Below are 25,757 nucleotides of genomic sequence, written 5' to 3'. Positions count from 1 at the left end.
TTAAATTACAGCATACAATGTCAATCAGCTGCTTCTAAGGCCACCAGGATATTGTCATGCATTAAATGAGGCTCGCGGGATAGGGATGTAATAATACCACTTTACAAAGCGGCCTCATCTGGAATATGCAGTTCAGTTCTGGGCACCAGTACATAGAAAGGATGCACTGCAGCTGGAAAGGTACAGAGGAGAGCGACTAAACTGGTAAGGGGCATGGAGGGTCTTCGTTATGAAGAAAGATAAAAAAAAATGAATTTATTTAGTCTTGAGAAGAGACGTCTAAGGGGGGGCATGATTAACCTATACAAATATATAAATTGGCTATACAAAAATACAGTGAAAAGCTGTTCCATGTAAAATGCGCTCAAAAGACAAGGGGGCATTGGAGAGGAAAAAGTTAAGACTCCGGAAGCGTCAAAGCTTCTTTACTGTAAGAACTGCGAAGCTGTGGAATAGACTTCCTCAGGAAGTGGTCACAGCAGGAACAGTAGACAGTTTCAAAAAGGGTTTAGACAAATTCTTAAAAGTAAAAACATTAATGCTTATGAAAATGTGTAGAAATCTGAGTCTCAATTCCTTTTGGGATCCCCACCTATCCCTTGGTTGAACTTGATGGATGGATGTCTTTTTTCAACCGTATTAACTATGTAAAAGAATTAAATCATAAATTCAGAACATGGAAATGAAAATATGTTGACAAACCCTCGGATCAGGGTAAATTCACATTCTTTGTAAGTGCCGTCACCGGGTTCTTTAATATGGTCTTGAACAGGTGTACTTTATGCATGTTCTATAGCAGCAATACAGTTTTTTTTTTTTATAATCTGCATTTAGGGTTATGTCCAGGATCGATTTCATACACCAGCTCTTTTGCCTTGTTCTGTAACTTCTTTGACCATTGTCTAACAGGAGAAAAAATATGTTTTAGAAAAAAACATTTATATTCACGTGTGGTGTTTGTACAGTAAATAAGCAAAATTGCCTTTAACTCTTCTAGCAAAATAAATATTTTGTGAACTTTGTATTTGTAGAACAAAATTTATAGCAATAAAATTGATGTTTTACAGACTTACCTTCTCTTTCTAAGTACATATATAAATGCGGCACATAAGCCTGTCAATATGATAGTCACAGCTACAATGCAGTATAGCCACTTGTGGTCAAGTTTAAAATGGGGTTCTGGAAGGAAAACCAAAACCAAAATCAATTATTGGTAATATTAATTATTGGGCTCCAAAAAGCTAAACTTATTGAGGGTGCGTCATCATTTCAATTAGTCCTTATATCAGAAAATCTATCAAAAGTTTGAGCAAAAGATGTTCTGAATGTAACTCTCTTTTAAAGGCCTAAAAAGTTCACAAATTCTTTAGAGTCAATAACAGGTCCAGTCCAATGCAGCTTTTAGGAGCTAGGAAAGGTTGAGGGAGAAGGTTCCAGTGGGAACATATTTTGCTCACTTCCATATGGTGGAATACTGTTATACATATAATATCCGCTCCATAAACATGCACATTAAGATTGTCCGAGTGTTCAGTGGGGAGAAGTAGAAGATAAGCCACTTCTAGACACTTTTGACGGTGGCTTGACATCTTCCATCAGGAGGCCCTCACACATTAAATTGTTGCCAAATCCTGACCAAATCAAAAGGATCCATCAACATACATGTATTAATGGCCTATCCTTAGGTCGTCATTGTGTAATCAATGGAGTCTTCCCCTAGAGACTCATCAGGAGAACCACACAGGGCTCGAGCCCATTCAATAGATTTTGACATAAGTGCATATGTACAGCTGATACCGTTTAGACCTATTTACGTTTATCGAATGACAAGCCAAAAAAAATATGAAAAGCATCTAAATAGCATTGTAGTGAAATGTCTATCAATTGCTTCTAAACTGGAATAATTTCCATTACTGTAAAGAGACCAATAAATAAGTTATGTTTGATCATTAAAACAACTCTTTCAGCCTAATTATGTTTGTCTATTGTCTCTTAAGCTTTTCACCAGAAAACATTTGTGGAATTACTCCTTGGGGAGATGGAATTGGCTAAGTCATTTATATATTTTCTCTGAGAAGGTACACACATCGGTATATGTGATTTATATAAATAAAGAAAGTCCGCAGCACACCTTGAAGTAAAAAATGTGCAGTTTATTCACACATGTCAGAAAAATGACAACGTTTCAGTTCTCTCACAGAACTTTTCTCAAGTCAAGTGACTTGACTTGAGAAAGGTTCTGTGAGAGAACTGAAACGTTGTAATTTTTCTGACATGTGTGAATAAACTGCACATTCTTTACTTCAAGGAGTGCTGCAGACTTTCTTTATTTGTTTATCCGTCCTGGGTCGAGGGACCACCGCGGGCACCGTATAACAGAGAAAAAGGAGTGCTGCCTAACCCTTTCTATGGATCTATCTGTGATTTATATAAGATATATCTGTCAACTGTGAAAAAATACTAAAAAGTTACTGTGTTGCTACAAGAATCTCAAGCTCTGTCATTAAGAAAAGCACCTTATAGTTGACCATAATTAAGTTCATACATGAAATATCACTTAGATCATTCCACTCCATGGGACTGCTGGTGATAACAATACTGCATTCATTTATCCATGTCAGTCCCATAGACTGGCGGTGCACAAACTTGACAGCTGCTCAATTCAAATGAGGGCACATGGGACCTGATTCTGTTGATTGGTGGTTGGACCCCCAGCTATCTAACACCTATCACTTTTCCTGTGGATAAGTAATACATTTCAGGCTAAAACAAAATTCTGTTGTTAATAAGTGTCCAAAGTAGTAAAGAGATATACTTTAAGGAAATTAAACATTTCTCAAAGGCAGCTTGCTGACAGTTCCAGGAAGAAGTCTATACAAAATAGGAAACAGTATGCTGGCAAAGCTGTTCCCATTTCACTTTTGCACCCCAGACAAAGGGCTTGTGAGCCTGAAACATTGCTTATTAATTGTATTTTTGGGGACATTGGATTCCCAGTAAAACTAAATGCACGGTGATTATTTTTGAGTATAATTTATTTTTAGGTAAATGGTTAGGTGGTTCCCCTCACGCCAGAACTATCAGTCTGAGGCTCTACTCTAACAGCATAGTGGTGACATTGACACTTTAAGTTATTTATATCATGCAAACAATTGTATGGCTCCTTAATTCAAAGGTCATGTATTACCTTCCCAACATGTCTCTGGGCTCCAGTCACTCCAGTATCCGTCATTAGCACAATACATGTTTGTTTTTGCCCGGACACGTAGGCAAGGTTTAGGTGTCTCATATTTCTTAAAACTATATCTCTTTACTCTCTGCTTGGCAACAGTCTAGAAAGGTAAAGATTACAATGTTATCATTAACATTTAGGGATAAAAAGTATAATAATCCAATTTAACTTTCCTTAGGCTAGCGGAGTAGGTACATTTTTTGCATTTGTATTTTTTTTCTATATTGGGAAAACGATTTGAGCCTTGTTCAAACAAATACAAGAGCATTTACATTCTATAGAACAAAGGAGCCGCAAGATTCATTCAACATGTGAGGAAGATTCATGGGACTGATATCACCATTCTCAGGCTAAGAAAGGGTATTTGTACCTGTGGATTATGAAAATGTATACTGTATTCAGGGAAGCAACTGTAACGGTGCAAGGTTGCTGTACAATCTGGATGCTTATGCCTGGGTAACTCAATGTCTTCTCCAACCTATAAGGGGGTTCTACTATTGTTAATGGCTTAGGCTACTTTCACACTCGCGTTTGGTGCGGATCGGTCATGATCTGGACAAACGCTTCCTTTCAGATAATACAACCGCATGCGTTCGTTCAGAACGGATCTGTTTGTATTATCTGTAACATAGCCAAAACTGATCCGTCTTGAACACCATTGAAAGTCAATGGGGGGCGGATCCGTTTTCTATTGTGCCAGATTGTGTCATAGAAAACTGATCCATCCCCATTGACTTGCATTGTGTGCCAGGCAGCCTCCAGAGCGGAGTGGAGACGGAACGGAGGCAAACTGATGCATTCTGAGCGGATCCTTTTCCATTCAGAATGCATTAGGGCAAAACTGATCCGTTTTCGACCACTTGTGAGAACCCTGAACGGATCTTACAAACGGAAACCAAAACGCCAGTGTAAAAGTAGTCTTAGTAATAGTAGGGAGGGGCTGGTATAGATTGTGTACTGGGCCCAATTATTACGCATTATATATAATACAAACCTGCCACATGTTCATTTGGTGTTTAGACTGAATCTCATACTGCAAACAATGTGCAGGAATTTTACCCTTGGGTTCCTTCCAGTCTAAGACAAAGTCATCAGATGAGGCCATAGTCATTGTCACATTTTCTGGAATATCAGGTTTACCTATAAAAAACATCACATTTGGGATTTGTAGAATTTCACAGATTTACTGAGCAAACAAAGCATATTTACAGAAATTTTCTACTGACCTGTCGCTAAATATACATATAATAAAATGGGAATGGTTGGTGATATTAACTTCCTGTTTGTGGCACATTAGTATATGTGAGGGGGGAAACTTTTCAAGATGGGTGGTGACCAGGGCGGCCATTTTGAAGTCGGCCATTTTGAATCCAACTTTTGTTTTTTCAATAGGAAGAGGGTCATGTGACACATCAAACTTATTGGGAATTTCACAAGAAAAACAATGGTGTGCTTGGTTTTAACATAACTTTATTCTTTCCTGAGTTATTTACAAGTTTCTGACCACTTATAAAATGTGTTCAATGTGCTGCCCATTGTGTTGGATTGTCAATGCAACCCTCTTCTCCCACTCTTCACACACTGATAGCAACACCGCAGGAGAAATGCTAGCACAGGCTCCCAGTATCTGTAGTTTCAGGTGCTGCACATCTTGTATCTTCACAGCATAGACAATTGCCTTCAGATGACCCCAAAGATAAAAGTCTAAGGGGGTCAGATCGGAAGACCTTGGGGGCCATTCAACTGGCCCACGACGACCAATCCACTTTCCAGGAAACTGTTCATCTAGGAATGCTCAGACCTGACACCCATAATGTGGTGGTGCACCATCTTGCTGGAAAAACTCAGGGAACGTGCCAGCTTCAGTGCATAAAGAGGGAAACACATCATCATGTAGAAGTTTTGCATATCCAGTGACCCCCTTAGACTTTTATCTTTGGGGTCATCTGAAGGCAATTGTCTATGCTGTGAAGATACGAGATGTGCAGCACCTGAAACTACGGATACTGGAAGCCTGTGCTAGCATTTCTCCTGCGGTGTTGCTATCAGTGTGTGAAGAGTGGGAGAAGAGGGTTGCATTGACAATCCAACACAATGGGAGCACATTGAACACATTTTATAAGTGGTCAGAAACTCGTAAATAACTCTTGAAAGAATAAAGTTACGTTAAAACCAAGCACACCATTGTTTTTCGTGTGAAATTCCCAATAAGTTGGATGTGTCACATGACCTTCTTCCTATTGAAAAAACAAAAGTGGGATTCAAAATGGCCAACTTCAAAATGGCCGCCCTGGTCACCACCCATCTTGAAAAGTTTCCCCCCTCACATATACTAATGTGCCACAAACAGGAAGTTAATATCACCAACCATCCCCATTTTATTAAGGTGTATCCATATAAATGGCCCACCCTGTATATTAACAGAAATGCCAGTTACACCAATCAGCCAGTAAAACCACAGATCAGCCAGTAAAACCATCTGCCTAAGAAATGGGAAAGTCCCTTCTTGCCAAAATAGCTCTGACCCAACAAGAAATGAATTCTATCAAGAGGTGTGGACTCTGGGCAGGACTAGTGTCTGGTCTTGCCTCTCCTTAGGCCCCTGCCATAAACACACAGGCGTATATAATACACAAATACTCAAGTATATACACATTCTGCACACATTACACATACATACTCACTTTATGCATACATTTCACATTACACACATATGCCATTACACACATATTTACACATTATACAGATACATATTACAAACAAATTTTATGCAGACATATACTTTATGTACAGTTAGCTGCATCTCAGGCCATATTAAGCAGTAGTGATCATTAATCCCCTGTCTCATCCAACAGCTCGATATAAGGCAGTATAGTGCTCTGCTATGCTGACTATGGCGCGGAAGATCATAAGGTCTGGTGAAGCTGGAACTGTATCTCGGCTCTGCACCTATTGTTCCAGGCTGTCCACATCCTTTACTTTCGTACTGTTAGTTTTGTCGCTCCCCTGGGAACTTTTATGAAGTATTCTCAGTGGACATGATTAACTGAAATGTAAGTGGGCTCCATTTATAATATTTGTTTGCACTATGAAGTACTTTAGCTCCTCCTGTAGAAAGGATGGATCCTCTGTGGAGGCAGGCCATTTGGTTCCTGCTCTTCTGCTAGGCTCTAACTATCTGAGCTGGAGGGGCAGAGCTTCAGAACATGTGGCACATATCCAAGATGATTAAATAACCTCTACTGTGCTGGCATGCAGTGAATATTGCAAGAAGTGGTGAATGTGTTAACACAATGTGGCCGTAGCTTCCTCTAGATCCTCTCCAGCAGGAAAATAAAGTCTCTTTTAGAGTCTCTCTTTACTTAGTACAAAATATTACTTGTAGCACATCCAGCAATATTCATTACAAAGTACAGATTCTCTGGCTTGATATTTATCTGGATTAGAGTTTGTTTAGGTAATGGGTGTCTGAGCTGTAGTCCCTCACCTTACAGTTGGTTTTGTAAAGATGTTTTTTGCTGTCAAGTCACACTGAGGCTTTCTGAAAGCTGTATTCTTGATTTTTATGATCTTACTGGAGCTTTGATCTCACAGTAAAATTGCTTATGGTTCCTAGGAGTAGGAGCTCTCGCATACCCTTCCTCTCTCTTCTCTGTCAAAACTGGAACTCCCCTCCTCACAGGAAGCATGACCAGCCTACTCCTACCATGAGGTGAGGAAAAAGGTGGTTAGCCCTGTTCCTGCCAATCATTCACTACCACTACTCCTCTGCTGGAATACACATCAAAAACAATAAAATATATAACAATACACAATACATAACAATGTATGCTGCAGATACCCGCAGGTCTGGGGTACTGCCTTTTATACCTTTTTATTGTAGTTCTATATAAATTTATACCCCCCCCCCCCCCCCCCAATAAATAAATTTGTTTTGGAGTAAACATTTCCCTGTTGTTTGCTTCTCTCTTACCTATATTCTGCAGCTGAAAAATAAAGTAAGATGGTCTAATTGGGTCCATGCCTTGAATTCCGGCGACACGGATAAACAGGTCTGAAAAAAGCTGAAATTCTTCTTTTCCAAAACCACACCCTGTGTTTATTTCATTCAGTGTTGTGTAGTTTGCACAGGTCTTCTTCTGAGACATTCCGTCTTGCCTTTTTTTTTAAAAGAAAGAAAAGAAAAGAACACCAAGAACTTTCTAAATTACGTGAGAGTCAAGTGTTCATTAGTAAAGCACAAATGAGTCAGTCTCTCATTCTCATCATTTTCCATCCTCAGGATAGGTCATCAGTATCTGATCAGCAGGCTCCGAGACCAGTGCTGCTTACTCACAGCTTACCAAGTACAGGGCCATCATTGTATAGAGTCTGTGCTTAGTATCACAGCTCAGCCCCATTCACTTCAAAGGGACTAAGCTGCGCCTAGTTCCTTTGTAAGCTGATAGAAGGCCATAGCTCTCACAGGAACACACCTTCTGACAGTACCAGCACCGATTGGATTGTGTCAGACTGTTCAGGAACACACCCCCAATTAGTAACACCCATCTGGAACTTCATTGAAAACTGCTAGCAATTCATTCATAGCTTCAGGACTAATTAAGGATGAAAAGATATATCAGAATACACAAAGAATTAAATGTTACCATGTTTTTATTGAACACACCATGTAAACATTCACAGTGCAGGTGGAAAAAGTATGTGAACCCCTAGACTAGTGACATCTCCAAGAGCTAATTGGAGTGAGGTGTCAGCCAACTGGAGTCCAATCAATGATATGAGATTGGAGGTGTTGATTACAGCTGCCCTGCCCTATAAAAAACACACACCAGTTCTGGGTTTGCCTTTCACAAGAAGCATTGCCTGATGTGAATGATGCCTCGCACAATAGAGCTCTCAGAAGACCTATGATTAAGAACTGTTAACTTTCATAAAGCTAGAAAGAGTTATAAAAGTATCTCCAAAAGCCTTGCTGTTCATCAGTCCACAGTAAGACAAATTGTCTATAAATGGAGAAAGTTCAGCACTGCTGCTACTCTCCCTAGGAGTGGCCATCCTGTAAAGATGACTGCAAGAGCACAGCAAGGACTGCTCAATGAGGTGAAGAAGAATCCTAGAGTGTCAGCTAAAGACTTACAAAAGTCTCTGGCATATGCTAACATCCCTGTTAGCGAATCTATGATACGTAAAACACTAAACTAGAAGGGATTTCATGGGAGGATACCACAGAAGAAGCCACTGCTGTCCAAAAAAACATTGCTGCACGTTTACAGTTTGCACAAGAGCACCTGGATGTTCCACAGCAGTACTGGCAAAATATTCTGTGGACAGATAAAACCAAAGTTGCGTTGTTTGGAAGAAACACACAACACTATGTGTGGAGAAAAAGAGGCACAGCACACCAACATCAAAACCTCATCCCAACTGTGAAGTATGGTGGTGGGGGCATCATGGTTTGGGGCTGCTTTGCTGCTTCAGGGCCTTGACGGATTGCTATCATCGAAGGAAAAATTAATTCTTAAGTTTATCAAGACATTTTGCAGGAGAACTTAAAGAGGACCTTTCACTACAATAAAAAAAATCTAAACTAAGCATACAGACATGGAGAGCGGCGCCCAGGGATCTCCCTGCACTTACTATTATCCCTGGGCACCACTCCGTTCTCCCGGTATAGGCTCCGGTATCTTCAGATTTGCGGCTCAACTGGGAGGAGCCTGCCGGCGTCTCCTTCTCCCAGGCTGTAGCGCTGGCCAATCGCAGCGCTCAGCTCATAGCCTGAGAGTTTTTTTTTTCTCTCAGGCTATGAGCTGAGCGCTTTTCTTATGTGGCACAATACGTTATCAAATATTTTATACATTGTGGGGTATTTTAATATCGAGAAGTAAAAGTTATTTTCTCAGTGATAGTTGGAATTTCCCAGGAGCAGAGTTTTCAATATCCCAATTTTTACCAACTTAAATGTTTGTAAGTATGCAGGGTTCATGCCTGACTGCTGCTTCATTCACTCAGGGGACTCCAAAGTTCTTGTGATAAGTGAGGGTTCCAGTAGTAGGACTAGCACTGGTAAGATGTATCTCCTGTTCTGTGGATACATGGTAAGTTATTGCGTTGGGATAAACCCCATAAAGCCTAAAAGAAGTTTTTTGGGGGATTACTATGATTTTTAACAGTTATGCTCATATAGTTTCAATATGGACTCTCCTGAGTCCTGACCAGTTCTCACTCCTTTCCATACTGTAAGTAGCACTTCCTATTGATGTATCCAACAAAAGCCAAACACAGCCCAGAACAGAAAATAGTATCAATAAAAAAATATATATAGGAAATATATTACAAAATTACAAAATAATGTTGATACAAAACATAAAAACCCTTTAAGGGTAGAAGCCACTGAGTTATTTGCCAGTATGACAAACCCCTAGTCCTATCATGCATTTTCTCCTTCGTCTCCTGTCCTTTCTGTTAATGCATTGATATTGCACCACAGTCCTAATTCCTTGCTGTATTGCATATTATTTCTGTGCAGTTTTTTTCATTTGCTTTCAGTATGAATTCATAACAATTTTCAAGCTATAAGACTTCTGTTACTCAATAGTATAAACATTTTGGTTTACTTTTAGTGGATGAAATTCTAAAGTATTTTAATTGTGTCTAGGTGGTATGTTGTGAAGATACATACAGTAGATCTGTGTTACGGAATCCTATTGGATTATTTGTAGTTTTAGGTTGTAAGGGTGACACCCGGATTTTTACTTACTAAAAGGAATCTTCGCTTGGGGTCTGAAGAGAGAGACTCAAATACCAACATAAGTCATATGTTCTTTTTCTTTTATCCCTAGACCAAATTTTAAGATTTGGCACATCGCAGACAACATGGTTAGATCCCTGTTTAAGTCTACCTTGACAAAATTTTCACACAGAAAGTACATTAGAAAATGTTACAACTTTTCATTATACAGAGAAAAAACTTTATTTGCTGAAACTGAAATACCCCTTTATTCCAAACTGTAAATATAATAAGCTCACCAGTACTGCAGCTCGTAGTTGCTGTTGCTGCCAAGTACTCCTGCCTTCCATTCACATTTCAGGGTTTCAAATTTATCATTGATGCACATAAAATCTTTAACTTTTGATTCAGCAGCTCCTGCAATCAATAAGGAAAAAGTTGCATGTTGATTTTTAAAAGTCAGTATAGTGCTGAACTAATGTATTTTTGTAAAATTAAAGGGGTTGTGCAAGAGCTAAAAAAAATTGCAGCAAAATATGTAATAAAAACAAAATGAACATAACTCAGCAATAAAGCATTATATCCTATGATCTATTATATGCCAACAGCAGTGACACGATGGCAAAAGATCGCTGGTCATAGCTGAGTTATAGAAAGTCAGCTAAGTGTTAAAGGGACACTGCCATCAAAATTTATTTTCTCACAAATTAAAAACATATCTTTTAAATAAAAAACTGTTTTTTCTGGATATTTTTTGAAGTTGCTCCTGTCCTGGCTCTTAACTTCCTCCTTTACTTGGACTTTGACAGACAGCCTGTCTTCACTTTCTCAGTCAGACCATTCATTCTGTTCAGAGAGGAAAGGAAATGAGTGACTCAATTACATCATCACACTTTACAATAAGTGCAATGCTCTTCTGTGTGCATCTCTATCTAGGACAATCAGGAGGCCAACAGAGCTGCCATACTGTTATATCATAATTCTACAATCTACTACTCTACCAGCTAACATCTTCCCTACACAGCAGCAGTAAACTAAATCATAGATTATCTATCTATAAATGAGTTGTATCTCTTTGCACTGACTTCTACAGAAGGACATTTTAGATTTAATTATATAGCACTGCTAAAATAAATAAAAAATGGCAGAAATAAAAAATTTAGTTTTGTGTGAATATTGAGTTAAAAAATACCACTTTCTGATGGAAGTGTGCAATTAAGATTGTGTTTGACAAGTCTGTTGTTGAAAGAAGCCCATCAGCTGACAAATGAGCTTTTTTTCCTTCACCGGCTGGTCGGCTGTGAGATAATATGTGTGAGGAATATGGAGTATAATTTAATTCCTGCCATATGCTCCAGGAGTGGGCAGAGGAAATCAAGCTCCACAGGGGGGCCCTGCTTCAAAGCGCAGCCAAGATTGCAGAGGTCAGATAACTCTGCAGGAGTTCCTGGCCAAGCAGTCCACTTGCGTACAATTTCACACTTCCATTCAAACAGCACGGATCCTGGAGGAAAACCTCCCTGCAGGGGGTCAAAGCCATTCCCCAGTTCATTCCAATCTAGCAGACAGTATGGAATCGGCGATTTATAAGGAATTATGAATCATCCGTCCATCCCAGGAATAATTTGGTTATCTTTTTGCGATCCTGAGGCAAAGCCAAACATCCACGTGGTCCTGTCTTGATGCTAGGATACCCGGGAGGGGATATATACATATCTCCCCAAAGAAACCAAATAACTGTACCATGTTTGGACTCTACTTGTAGCCGGAACCCAGGCGGATCTGTTGATCCCAGAACCATCCCCCTGTGACGTTCTAGTCTGGAGCTATGAACCCAAAGGGTTTTGTGGGTCCTTGAGCTGCCAGGATCAGCAGGGAGGGGGGACCACTCCCATAGGCCGGGAAGGGAGGGGCTGGCTACAGGTTAAAAGGCTTGTGCCAGCAGGCGGGCGTGTCTTTCTCTGAAAGGGGGTCACATCATGCAAATGTGTTTGGAGAGATCTGGAAACAGCTGACATTACTGCCCTCCATGTGAATACAGCAAAGGAACATTCATCTACCCAGTAACTGACCTGTGCTCTGTGTAATCCTGTTTGTACCATATTACCTGTATTTGTAACCTCAGACCACTGTATATATTCTGTGTGTATAGTGTTATATCTAGTGTGCCCTTAAGGCGATTAAATATATAATTTAATCTTGTGCTGTCTTGTATCTTAATCACAAATTTCCACGTCCGTGTTTCGGCCTAGTTAGAAGCTACCGCGGGTTGGCTTATCACCATATATAATCCCGTTAGCAGACCGGACTTATATAAAATGAGAAGCTGGTGGCAGATTACCCGGGCTGAGAAAGCGCTGTTTTCACTGCGGCAGTGAAAAGGCTCTCTCAGCTTGTTGCCTCTCTGTGCCCGAGGGGACAGGAGGTGTCAGTGTAAACTGTACCAAGCTGACCTTACATGCTCCTCCAGAAGGGTGTAACGTCACATCTTGGTAACCAGGGACCAAACTGTGTCTCGTGAGCTTGAAGTAGTCGACGTCAAGCGGGCACGAGGGGCGGTATCTATCACAATATGGGTCAGTTATCAGAACACTTGTTTCCGATAATTGGCTTGAAAACTGTGTGGCCTAATAGGGCCCTATATTACCAGAATTTCATAGATCATCCTTAGACATAGTTATCTGACACAGACATGGGATATCATTTTACCTTGTAAAGACTCTGGGAAGTTTACATCTACCCATTCGCTCCATGCTTCATTTTCTTCTGTACATGGGCCTTTCAAGTATGTTCTCATTTTTATGACAACATTCTTCCCAAGATCAAAGGCTTCTCTGTATGTTTGATGCTTTGTCCTAACTGACTTTGTAAAAAGGAAAATAAATAATTGGTATTTTATTAAAACATTGCACAATTAGAAGTGCTTTTCTATTTGTTAAAAAGTACCTATAGTAAATAATAAAAACTTCCCAGTACTCTTAGATACTCACGTAAAGTACTGAAGTCTTTCCCTTCAGTTGTTTGTGTTACAGATTTTTACTTCTAATTCGCTAAAGACCCCTTTACATAGGTCAACTGACTAGGCAATCATCAGGGGTGAACCCTTTGGTCCTGATAATTGTCTGCTCATCGAAGGACGTTAGAGCTGCATGTGCATGTGCTATCGATCGTTCAGTCCCTGGTTCCCATATAGATTCATTATTTCTGATCATCAGAGTGCCATTTACTGTACACAGAATTATCTGTTGCCCAGAAACTGATTTTGTTGTCAGCACCAATAATGTTTTCTCCAAATGCAGAACCTTTTTCATTGGGTGATCAGATGCACCTTTTCACAAGTGGGAGTAGGAATTCATACCATAATCATACCATGTAAAAGAACCATTCGAGAAAGTTAAGCTTTGCCAGAGATAGTCTAGTTATCGTCACTATCTCTAAAAGTCTCATAGCTCACATTACACTTTAAACTTTGTTATTAACTGCTAGACAATGCTTGTATCGGTACCAAGGCTGTTGGCATCACAGATGACTATCTGTTTAGCCTGCCAAGACTGTTATAATCGCAAGACTGTGTTAACTAGAAAGTTTCCTCTTTATACACACAAGTCACTGGTGATTCCATGCTTTATTAAGAAATGCATGGTATTTTAGATCTATCCCGTCTCTCTCCTTTTTATCACCTGAAATATTCAAATGTTTAGTTTTTTTAATCTGAGCCTATATATTCATAAAACTGAAAGATTATCGGCTTAAATATTAGAATAAGATTCACAAATCAAATGCTTATTGCTTAGCAAAAATAAAGGGAATTTTATCCGAAATATGTAATTGGACCTTTTCTAGGTAGCAATAACCCATAAGTGTTGAGGACTGCCTGCCAAGAGGCTTATCTTACAACAAACTGTTTATGACGCCCCACTAATTCTCTTGATTATAAGCATAACATGCACTGAGGCATTCTTCCAAATCCCATGCTGTGTGTCATGTTCAACATATTGAAACAATTTAGAATTCTCTGTTATTTTTCTTTTAGCAGTTTGGCATTTAGAGGCAAATTCAATTAGCACTTACATACAGCATACGTATAAGAGGCTTTCACAACAATAACGGTCAACTTAATACATAGTAAACTACATGTTAAAGTTATATTCTAGTTTCTACAAATAAGTATTATTCTTTGTATAATGAAAAGTGATGCCATTTTCCAATATACGTTCGTTATAAGTCCTCATTGTTTTCAAAATCTCTGCTTACAGTCATACAATTAGATTCTTCTATATTTACATGTCCCGTCATTTTCTTGCCTTTACGTTCTTGCCTGTATGATTGCCCAACAGCGATTGATGAGTTCTCAGTGTAACACCCAGAAAACCTGAGCCAGCTCGTTATCTCCATAAATGCTACAACTAATACTGACAGTGGCATCTAAGGAGCTTATACATACAGCTATGCCTTATGTCTTGTCTTTGGACAGCATAATGATGCGCCAAATTTATTAACAGGTGTATTTTGTTTAAAACTGACATATGAAATGCCTTAGGCTGGGTTCACATCACGTTTTTGCCTTAGATTTAAGGTATACATAAAATGTATACGTTAAACGGATGCTTTACATCAATGTCATACAGTAGCACCCATCATCCTAGAGTTCATTGTACAAAAAAATAAATAAATACATTAACGTATACATTTTTGCTGGACTTAATACGTCTGCTCTGTTTGGTGATCCGTATTTGCTACCTTACCTTCCATCTTTTTTCATTGACGACCTGATGGGTTAATTCATACCATACAGAACAATCACTTGCATTCTTCATAGAAGCTGGAGGTTGCCAGGTTACTTCTAATATTCCTAAATTGCCAAGGTCCTCAATCTGTATATTAGAAGGTGGGTCAACTAGAAGCAAGAATATTGTAGATTTTTATTGCGAATCAGCACTTTTGTCCTCCTGATGTTATGTTAGAGATTACAATTGAAGATTTTTAATTCTCAGGGGTATTGATTTTCCTTGTGCAGAGTACCACAAGAAAAAGCATGCAATGGTCCTTGGGAAAAAGAATGCAGATTAGTTCTCTTTCAAGGCAATGAAATCTATGTAATATCACCTAAAGGAGGCAGCTACCCTATAGTCAATGTCCAACCTTGTAAAAGGCCTTTCAACATGACTAAAGATATTAGCCAAACCAAGAGCATTCCCCAAAAGACACCCATCTTCATGGACAGTAGTGATGGACGAACATCGGCCGGGACGTTTTGCGTTCAAATGTTCACAAACCGCTTGATCGCAGTGGGCCCCATTCACTTTAATGGCAGGTGAACCTGAAAAACCTTCAGGTCATATTTGCAGCCACCAAATACTTACTAGAAGTGCACAAATAGTCCCACAACATGGACAGTGACATACCAGAGGGGGATCAATGGCAAAAATTCCCACAAAATATATGTATTTTAATCAGGGGCTATTTGTATGCGTCTTAAAGGGAAACTCTTAAAAATGTGCCGTACTGGAGCCTAGAAAAAAATTATTTTAGGCCACAGGAGTACAGGTCCCAAAAATTAGGCATTCGCCTGACAGAAAAGAACGAGTGATTATGTGGCTGGAGGTACATTAGGGGGTCACTGAATACCAATTTTACTGTAGGCCAGTGGAGTACAGGCCCCAAACATTAGGCTTTCACCGGACAGAAAAGAACAAGTGATTATGTGGCTTGAGGTATATTAAACGATCAGTGGATAAAAAATTTACTGTTGGCCAGTACAGGCCCCCAAAGTTAGGCATTCACCTGACAGAAAATAACAAGTGATTATGTGGCTGAAGGTACATTAGGTGGTCACTGAATAACAATTTTACTGTAGGCCAATACAGGCCCCAAAAATTAGGTATTCACCTGACATAAAAGAACAAATGATTAGGTGGCTGGAGGTATATTAGACGGTCAGTGGATAACAATTTTACTGTAGGCCAGTACAGGCTGGAGTAGAGGCCCCAAAAATTAGACATTCACCTGACAGAAAGGGCCTTTTATGCCGCTGTATATACAGAAGACAGGGATCATTCTTTGTTCTAGGTGGTGGTGAATATGTGTGTGCTGGCATGAGGAAATTCAATTACACGTGGTCGTCACAAGTGTTGAATGATCCATGCCTCATTCATTTTTAGAAATGTGAGGTAGCCCACCCTGTCGTGAGCTAGGTGAGTGCGCTTATCGGTCACGATCACTGTTCATTCCAGATGGGAAAAAATGACGAATATTCTAAAAAACAAATATATAGCACTATATTCAATATAGTTTTACATATTCGTTTTTTAGAATATTCGTCATTTTTTTCCTTCTAAAGTCATGCTACCTCCTCATCCGATGCCAAGAATGGCTGTGCATCGGTAAGGTCTGGGAATGGATGGGAAAATAATTCCTCTGACTCGAGTGAAGGGGCTATGGTTGTGGTGCTGGTAGTGTCTTTGGGGATGCACACAGCAGAAAGTGAGGAGGGTGCAGATACAAAGGATGAGGAGGGTGCTGAAGCGGAAGGCTGAGTGAGCCACTCAACCAACTCTGGTGCATCCTTTGACGTAATCGCACGCACCTTCTCCAACTTCCCACTTACACACCTTCTCCAACTTCCCACTTAGGCTCCGGCCTGGTGCACCTGCCCTACCCCTTCCACCCCTGCGGAATGGTCTGTCTCTTCCTCTGCCTGTCATTTTCAAAATGACCCTGTGCCTAAGTCCCTAGAGAAGAGCAGTATTTGTGGAAGCAGGTATATCGCAGGCCTTAATCAGTATTTAGTGGAAGCTGGTATATCAAACCCCATAATCAGTATTTTGTGGAAGCAGGTATATCAATCCCCTTAATCAGTATTTTGTGAAAGCAGGTATATCGCACCCCTCAATCAGTATTTTGTAGAAACAGGTGTATTGCAGGCCTCAATCAGTATTTGGTGGAAACAGGAATATTGCAAACCTCAATCAGTATTTTGTGGAAACAGGTATATAGAACCCCTGAATCAAAATTTGGATGGAAGCAGAGGTATCACACCCCTCAATCAGTATTTTGTAGAAGCAGGCGTATCACAGGCCTCAATCAATATTTGGTGGAAGCAGGCATATTGCACCCCTCAATATGTATTTTATGGAAGCAGGTATATTGAAACCCCTTAATCAATATTTGGTGGAAGCTGGAATATCACACCCCTCAATCAGTATTTTGTGGAAGCAGGTATATAGAACCCCTTAATCAATATTTGGTGGAAGCAGGTATATAAAACCCCTTAAACAGTATTTTGCGGAAGCAGTTATATCGCAGGCCTCAATCAATATTAGGTGGAAGGAGGTATATCAATCCCCTTAATCAGTATTTTGTGGAAGCAGGTATATAGAACCCCTTAATCAATATTTGGTGGAAACAGGTATCTCACAATTCTCAATCTGTATTTTGTGGAAGCAGGTATATTGCACCCCTCAATCAGTATTTTGTGGAAGCAGGTATATAGAACCCCTAATCAGTATTTTGTGGAAGCAGGTATATCGCACCCCTCAATCTGTATTGTGTGGAAGCAGGTATATCAAACCACTTAATCAGTATTTTGCGGAAGCAGGTATATCGCATCCCTCAATCAGTATTTTGTGGAAGCAGTTTATCAAACCCCTTAATCAGTATTTTGTGGAAGCAGGCGTATCGCAGGCCTCAATCAATATTTGGTGGAAGCAGGTATATCAATCCCCTTAATAATTATTTTGTGGAAGCAGGTATATCGCACCCTGCAATCTGTATTTTGTGGAAGCAGGTATATCGCACCCCTAAATCAGTATTTTGTGGAAGCAGGTATATCAAACCCCTTAATCAGTATTTTGTGGAAGCAGGTATATTGCATCCTTTAATCAGTTTTTTGGGGGGCAACAGGTATATCACACCCATTGCAAATAGTTGTTCCAATAGCACTTGTCCCTCTATATAACTGTGGCATCTCAGCAGAACCGCCCACAACTGCTGCAGAATACAAATACACTATATACTTTATATGTTAGAAAGTATATTATAGGTATATCACACCCCTCAATCAGTTTTTTGGGGGGCAACAGGTATAGCTAATGAGCTCATTTGAGTCCAGCGTGATGTCAGTGAGTCCAGCGTTTTTATAATTAAGAGCTATAGCCACCCCCCTGCCCACCTGCTGCTGATTCATATGGAAAATAACTGTCAATCAGCAGCAGGTAGGCGGAGAGAGTCAGGAGCTCATGAATATTCAAGACTGATCATTATGAGCTGGAGCTTTTCAATACAAGATGTTGGCAGATTGACTGGGTAGATTAAAGAAAGTGACCCAGCATTTTGCTAAGAGAATTAGTCACTTATTTATGTTGCCCTTAGTTAGGACACCATAAAACTGGTGACAGATTCCCTTTAAAAGGACTTTTGTGGCCCTATTAGTTAGTGTTTGTCACTAACTGTCTGTCCCTGCTCCACAAAGCACTACACTGGCAAAACACAGAATGTAAAATGGCTGCCAGAATGGCTTCTGTTATAGGGTGGGGGTGTGTCCATGTGCTGAAACATCTCATTTGGCTGTCCTGTCCCACCTGATGGATGTGTCATGGGTCAAAGTTTGGCGCAATGCGAAAGAATACGGCCATATGAACATCGCCATAAGTTTGCATGTTTAGCGAATCGCGAACTAGCAAAGTTCACCGCAAAACGACCGCCGGATGAACCGCAAGGCCATCTCTAATGGACAGCGCAATCGCTATGCATTGACAGAAGGGAAAAAGATGTATAGTGCACAACAAAGCTGTTTGGGGGATCTTACTCCTCATCCACATGGCCTGATTAAGAGTTCCAGGAGTATGGAGCACTCCATTTTTTTATGGCCCCAAATTAATGTAATGCCATCTTCCATATAATACTGGTGGATACTTTAGCATACTTGGCAACATGAACAAGTCAGACAATAGAAGAGAGGAGAATGTGGAGAGATTTTCTGTTGTGGATATGCCCCTTTTCCTGAGACTCAACCCCTTTCATGACATGTCCTCCGTGCCTTGTGTGGTGTTTTACCAACTCTTCTGGGAGTTCTGGAGGTCTCCCCTTTTTTCTGTGAGCCTCCCAGATGTTCCAGGAGAGTTGGCAAGTTTGAACTATGGATATAATACCTACTCGCAAATACTCACTACACATGCAATTTAAATATAGATCTATATGCATGAAAAGCACATTCACTATGCAGTGGGAGAAGTGTAAAATATATAAAGTGCACAGCAAAATTTGCAGCATTTTTTGCACCCCCTAAATTCAGGTTTTACAGTTAGGCTGGGTTCACAAGAGTATTTTCACCTTCTATTGTTCTGTTCCATTATAGGAGCAGAACAACAACAATAATGGAAGTGCTGGAATTTGGCACGTAACTATGGTAAAACAAACTGAGTTAAACAGACTACATTAACTACAATGGGGTCCATTCAATTTCCATTCGGGATGCTGTTTTTGACTGGACAAAAAAAGTCCTGCATTTAAGATATTTTGTCCGATCATTTTACTGAAAGCTGTGATGGAAGCCCCAAACAGAGTTTAATACTGTAGATAGTATCAGAATCAAGTTTAACACACAAATACAAAACTAGAACCAAGTTCATATGGCAAATGCAGCACCAGAAGCTCATACCATAAATACAGTACCAGAATTAAACTCAGCATATAAATACAGACCCAGAACCAAGTGTATTGCATATACACATCACCAGACGAATATCAGAAAGTCAGAAAGTTCAGAAACCATTTGCATATTCAGCTTACCCTTCCCATATAAGTTTGTACATCATAAAGCTATAGCACCCCATTGGCCTGAACAGTTTTAAAAGTATGCTGGGAATTCTTTCACAAAACAGAATGCTACCATCCATCGTCATGCTGTAGATCATACAGGTGACTACAGCACTCATCATTCTTGGTCAGCTACAGTGCCTCTTGACTGCGATTATATATACACTGCGTGCAGAATTATTAGGCAAATGAGTATTTTGACCACATCATCCTCTTTATGCATGTTGTCTTACTCCAAGCTGTATAGGCTCGAACGCCTACTACCAATTAAGCATATTAGGTGATGTGCATCTCTGTAATGAGAAGGGGTGTGGTCTAATGACATCGACACCCTATATCAGGTGTGCATAATTATTAGGCAACTTCCTTTCCTTTGGCAAAATGGGTCAAAAGAAGGACTTGACAGGCTCAGAAAAGTCAAAAATAGTGAGATATCTTGCAGAGGGATGCAGCACTCTTAAAATTGCAAAGCTTCTGAAGCGTGATCATCGAACAATCAAGCGTTTCATTCAAAATAGTCAACAGGGTCGCAAGAAGCGTGTGGAAAAACCAAGGCGCAAAATAACTGCCCATGAACTGAGAAAAGTCAAGCGTGCAGCTGCCAAGATGCCACTTGCCACCAGTTTGGCCATATTTCAGAGCTGCAACATCACTGGAGTGCCCAAAAGCACAAGGTGTGCAATACTCAGAGACATGGCCAAGGTAAGAAAGGCTGAAAGACGACCACCACTGAACAAGACACACAAGCTGAAACGTCAAGACTGGGCCAAGAAATATCTCAAGACTGATTTTTCTAAGGTTTTATGGACTGATGAAATGAGAGTGAGTCTTGATGGGCCAGATGGATGGGCCCGTGGCTGGATTGGTAAAGGGCAGAGAGCTCCAGTCCGACAGACGCCAGCAAGGTGGAGGTGGAGTACTGGTTTGGGCTGGTATCATCAAAGATGAGCTTGTGGGGCCTTTTCAGGTTGAGGATGGAGTCAAGCTCAACTCCCAGTCCTACTGCCAGTTTCTGGAGGACACCTTCTTCAAGCAGTGGTACAGGAAGAAGTCTGCATCCTTCAAGAAAAACATGATTTTCATGCAGGACAATGCTCCATCACACGCGTCCAAGTACTCCACAGCGTGGCTGGCAAGAAAGGGTATAAAAGAAGAAAATCTAATGACATGGCCTCCTTGTTCACCTGTTCTGAACCCCATTGAGAACCTGTGGTCCATCATCAAATGTGAGATTTACAAGGAGGGAAAACAGTACACCTCTCTGAACAGTGTCTGGGAGGCTGTGGTTGCTGCTGCACGCAATGTTGATGGTGAACAGATCAAAACACTGACAGAATCCATGGATGGCAGGCTTTTGAGTGTCCTTGCAAAGAAAGGTGGCTATATTGGTCACTGATTTGTTTTTGTTTTGTTTTTAAATGTCAGAAATGTATATTTGTGAATGTTGAGATGTTATATTGGTTTCACTGGTAAAAATAAATAATTGAAATGGGTATATATTTGTTTTTTGTTAAGTTGCCTAATAATTATGCACAGTAATAGTCACCTGCACACACAGATATCCCCCTAAAATAGCTAAAACTAAAAACAAACTAAAAACTACTTCCAAAAATATTCAGCTTTGATATTAATGAGTTTTTTGGGTTCATTGAGAACATGGTTGTTGTTCAATAATAAAATTAATCCTCAAAATACAACTTGCCTAATAATTCTGCACTCCCTGTATATATATATATATACAGTACAGACCAAAAGTTTGGACACACCTTCTCATTCAAAGAGTTTTCTTTATTTTCATGACTATGAAGGCATCAAAACTATGAATTAACACATGTGGAATTATATACATAACACACAAGTGTGAAGCAACTGAAAATATGTCATATTCTAGGTTCTTCAAAGTAGCCACCTTTTGCTTTGATTACTGCTTTGCACACTCTTGGCATTCTCTTGATGAGCTTCAAGAGGTAGTCCCCTGAAATGGTCTTCCAACAGTCTTGAAGCAGTTCCCAGAGATGCTTAGCACTTGTTGGCCCTTTTGCCTTCACTCTGCGGTCCAACTCACCCCAAACCATCTCGATTGGGTTCAGGTCCGGTGACTGTGGAGGCCAGGTCATCTGGCGCAGCACCCCATCACTCTCCTTCATTGTCAAACAGCCCTTACTTTCAAAGTTTTCCCAATTTTTCGGCTGACTGACTGACCTTCATTTCTTAAAGTAATGATGGCCACTCGTTTTTCTTTACTTAGCTGCTTTTTTCTTGCCATAATACAAATTCTTACAGTCTATTCAGTAGGACTATGAGCTGTGTATCCACCTGACTTCTCCTCAACGCAACTGATGGTCCCAACCCCATTTATAAGGCAAGAAATCCCACTTATTAAACCTGACAGGGCACACCTGTGAAGTGAAAACCATTTCAGGGGACTACCTCTTGAAGCTCATCAAGAGAATGCCAAGAGTGTGCAAAGCAGTAATCAAAGCAAAAGGTGGCTACTTTGAAGAACCTAGAATATGACATATTTTCAGTTGTTTCACACTTGTTTATTATGTATATAATTCCACATGTGTTAATTCATAGTTTTGATGCCTTCAGTGTGAATCTACAATTTTCATAGTCATGAAAATAAAGAAAACTCTTTGAATGAGAAGGTGTGTCCAAACTTTTGGTCTGTACTGTATATATAATATCCCTCATGTATAGTACCACTTGTCTGTGCCCCCCCAGCACTCTTGAAACAGAAGTTATTTGCTTATCCTTTTTCCAAGGGAGCCTCCTTACCTATGGCTCCCTACACCAAATCCAGTCTTTTGGAAAAGGCTCTTGATTTGGCCAATATTTGTAGACCTGTTGCAAGGCTTTTAAAAAGTTCTACACTGCCTATAGCAGGGATGGCCAACCTGTGGCTCCCCAGCTGTTGTAAAACTACAACTCCCAGCATGCTCAGACTGCCTACAGCTGGGAATGGTGGGAGTTGTAGTTTTACAACAGCTGGAGAGCTGCAGGTTGGCCATCCCTGGTCTATAGGGTAGCCACCTCATCTAGGTGGCATTACAGAGAAAATGTTGTTCCTTTTGCAAAAGAGCTAAGGCTACGTTTGGTGCGGATCTGTCATGTATCTGCACAGACGGATCCGTTCAGATAATACAACCGTCTGCATCCATTCAGAACGGTTCTGTTTGTATTATCTTTAACATAGCCAAAACTGACCCGTCATGAACACCATTTGAAAGTCAATGTGGGACGGATCCGTTTTCTATTGTGCGATATTGTATCAGTGAAAACGGATACATCCCCATTAACTTACATTGTGTGTCAGAACGGATCCATTTGGCTCAGTTTCATCAGACGGACACCATAACACTGCAAGCAGCGTTTTGGTGTCCGCCTCCAAAGCGGAATGGAGACGGAACGGAAGCAAACTGATGCATTCTAAGCGGATCTTTTTCCATTCAGTATGCATTAGAGCAAAACTGATCCGTTTTGGACCGCTTGTGAGAGCCCTGAACGGATCTCACAAACGGAAAGCTAAAACGCCAGTGTGAAAGTAGCGTAACTTGCATAACAAGATTGCTAATTGTCATAAATTATTCTGTCCACCCCCATCTATTCTCCAAGCTGGAGATGTGATTGGGATCTTCTGCTGTAGGGGAAGGGTTCTCACTCCATCTATGGTGAACCCCTGGGTGATCTTAACAATCGGATGGATAATAAGAATAACATTTACCAGTCATCTGTGCCAATGAAAGGTATTGAACAAAAACGGTTGAGTATATAACAAATCTTGATATCGACAGAAAGTTTACTCTTTTCATATTATTACAGAGGGAGGCATGGATTAGGTCCCACATTTTTTAACACGAATACCTGAAAAGAGAAAGAAAATTGTGAATAATAAGTATATCAGTAAACTAGCCAGATGGAAGAAAGGAGTGTAGAGTCAACACCATTGCCATGTATTCTGCGTTAGTACATTGCCCATATCCCACAGTGGACGTGTGGACTTGCAACCTGTTCAAAAAAAGGTGTACAGCTTAGTCTGATGTTTAGGATCCACCCTGTTGGTTGCATTGCTTTACAAGAAGTATTACACCCCATGCCTGGATGCTTAAGTACAAGCTAGAGAAGTGCATCGTAAGATTGCTGGAAACCGATATTATGGCCCATTAACTATCTTTGCAGCCATGAAACGTGTAGCATCTGTGGAAGGTGCCTTTTGTGTGCCAACTGCTAGTCTGTGCCAACCATTCTGCTACATACAAGGAGGCACCACCAATGAAGCGAGGGGAGGTGATAGCCTCAGGAGGTGGCACTTATGGATGAGTGGAGGGCTGGGGGGTAGCAGTGCCATGGGCAATGAGCGCTTCCAATGTGGAAGCGCTCATCTCTTTCCTATTTAGCTGTATTCTGTATCCTCTATATTCAGTGATACAGTTAAATACTGCGGGAGGCGGGGGCATGGGAGCGATGTTTCGCGATCAATACAGGCGTGGGTCAAAAACGAATATATATCACTTTAGAATGTAGTGCTATATATTCGTTTTTAAAATATTTTTCATTTTTTCCATCTGAACACATGATTCCTACCTGCTACTTGCCTGTGGGCCAATGAGTTATTGGCCCACAAGCAACTTAAGCAGGGAGGAATCATGACTTCAGATGGAAAAGAATGACGAATATTCTAAAAAATGAATATATAGCACTACATTCAATATAGTGCTATATATTCATATTTTAGAACATTCGTATTTTTTTTTCCATCTGAAGTGAACACTGAGCGCTCCGTTCTGTTCAGTTCAGTTTTGTCCCCATTTACAATTTACGGTATTGAGCCCCTATGACGGATCTCAATACTGGAAAACTAAAACGCTAGTGTGAAAGTAGCCTTACACAGCATTAAAAAAATTGCTTTATGGGAGCCCCATGGGCAATAGACACAGACCATGGACAGGAGATGGAAAGGAGGGGGACCCTATTGACTTACATAAGAGGGTTTTCTAGACATGTTCTGTGACATGTGCAGAGGTAATTGTACAAGGAAAGAATGGATAAGATGTGACAATTGTGACATAAGATGTGACAAAAGATAAGATGTGACAAATGATCACCCATTGTGAATTCTGTCTTATCTATTCACAGAGGTGATATCATTACAGTCAGGATTAGAATGAGTTAACTGCAGTAAAGTGATCCGTGCAAACCAAGAAGTGGCGCCAATTATTAGACATAGTGGCCAGTGCAAAAACTGCAGGATTTTTTTTTTAGTTTAAATATAAAAAGTGACATGGAAAATAAAAAATAACTTCATAAAAAATTATTACAAAAAATGTTAAAAATAAAAAGTCATTGAAACAGCAGGTCATTTTCTGATGACACATTCCCTTTAAGTACAAAGCATTATAATAATCTAGTAAGAACTTCTGATGCTTTGTGCCAACACTGATACATGAAGATAATTGTTTAAAAAATAAATATGAAACATGGCTATCTACAACACTATACCTGACTATAAACTGGCCATAACTGGTAAAATTATATTAACAAAATGATATTTTCTTTTTTTCAAATTTTCATAAAATGCAAAAAATGATCTAAATTAAAGTTTTCAGGTAGGAAATCATTTGTTCTATCATTGCGTACTTACCAAATTGTTGACTCTGGATCAGCATCAGCTCTCTGTCTCTCTCTTGCTGCTACACACTACAGAGCAGAATAAATATTAGGGCTAGGAAGGTGTGGCCAGGGGAGGGCAGCACAAGCCTGAGTCACACTCGGAAAACCTCCATGTTATTCTCCTCATTCATTTGTCGTCCCTTCATTCATTCAAATAGTGCCATACAACGATATACAGTATAGGACTTTATTGATTAGACAATATCTGTCATACACAAACATATGTGGTGATGTCACTTCAACATGAAGGTATAGTAGAATATTTCACCAAAACTTTAGTACACTTTTCCGACAATGATGCACCTGTCC

At 40.1% G+C, this 25,757-nt stretch overlaps 1 protein-coding gene across 1 annotated transcript; it reads right to left on the bottom strand.

Annotated features, from left to right (window-relative positions):
• Nucleotides 1-689: 689 nt before the first annotated feature.
• On the bottom strand, nt 690-25,511 carry IL13RA2 (interleukin 13 receptor subunit alpha 2). The gene is made up of 10 exons (XM_040405820.1): nt 25,420-25,511; nt 23,503-23,642; nt 14,705-14,856; nt 12,669-12,822; nt 10,259-10,376; nt 7,206-7,390; nt 4,227-4,372; nt 3,188-3,332; nt 1,074-1,179; nt 690-902 (listed from the first exon to the last, which is right to left on the bottom strand). Exons 2-10 carry the CDS (start codon nt 23,624-23,626, stop codon nt 818-820), a joined length of 1,215 nt encoding a protein of 404 aa, XP_040261754.1. The 5' UTR covers nt 23,627-23,642; nt 25,420-25,511; the 3' UTR covers nt 690-817.
• Nucleotides 25,512-25,757: the final 246 nt, after the last annotated feature.

The sequence above is a fragment of the Bufo bufo genome, chromosome 8, assembly GCF_905171765.1.
Source record: "Bufo bufo chromosome 8, aBufBuf1.1, whole genome shotgun sequence".
Taxonomy (NCBI): domain Eukaryota; kingdom Metazoa; phylum Chordata; class Amphibia; order Anura; family Bufonidae; genus Bufo; species Bufo bufo.
The sequence above is the reverse complement of the archived record's forward strand: the minus strand, read 5'-3'. Positions and strand labels throughout refer to the sequence as shown.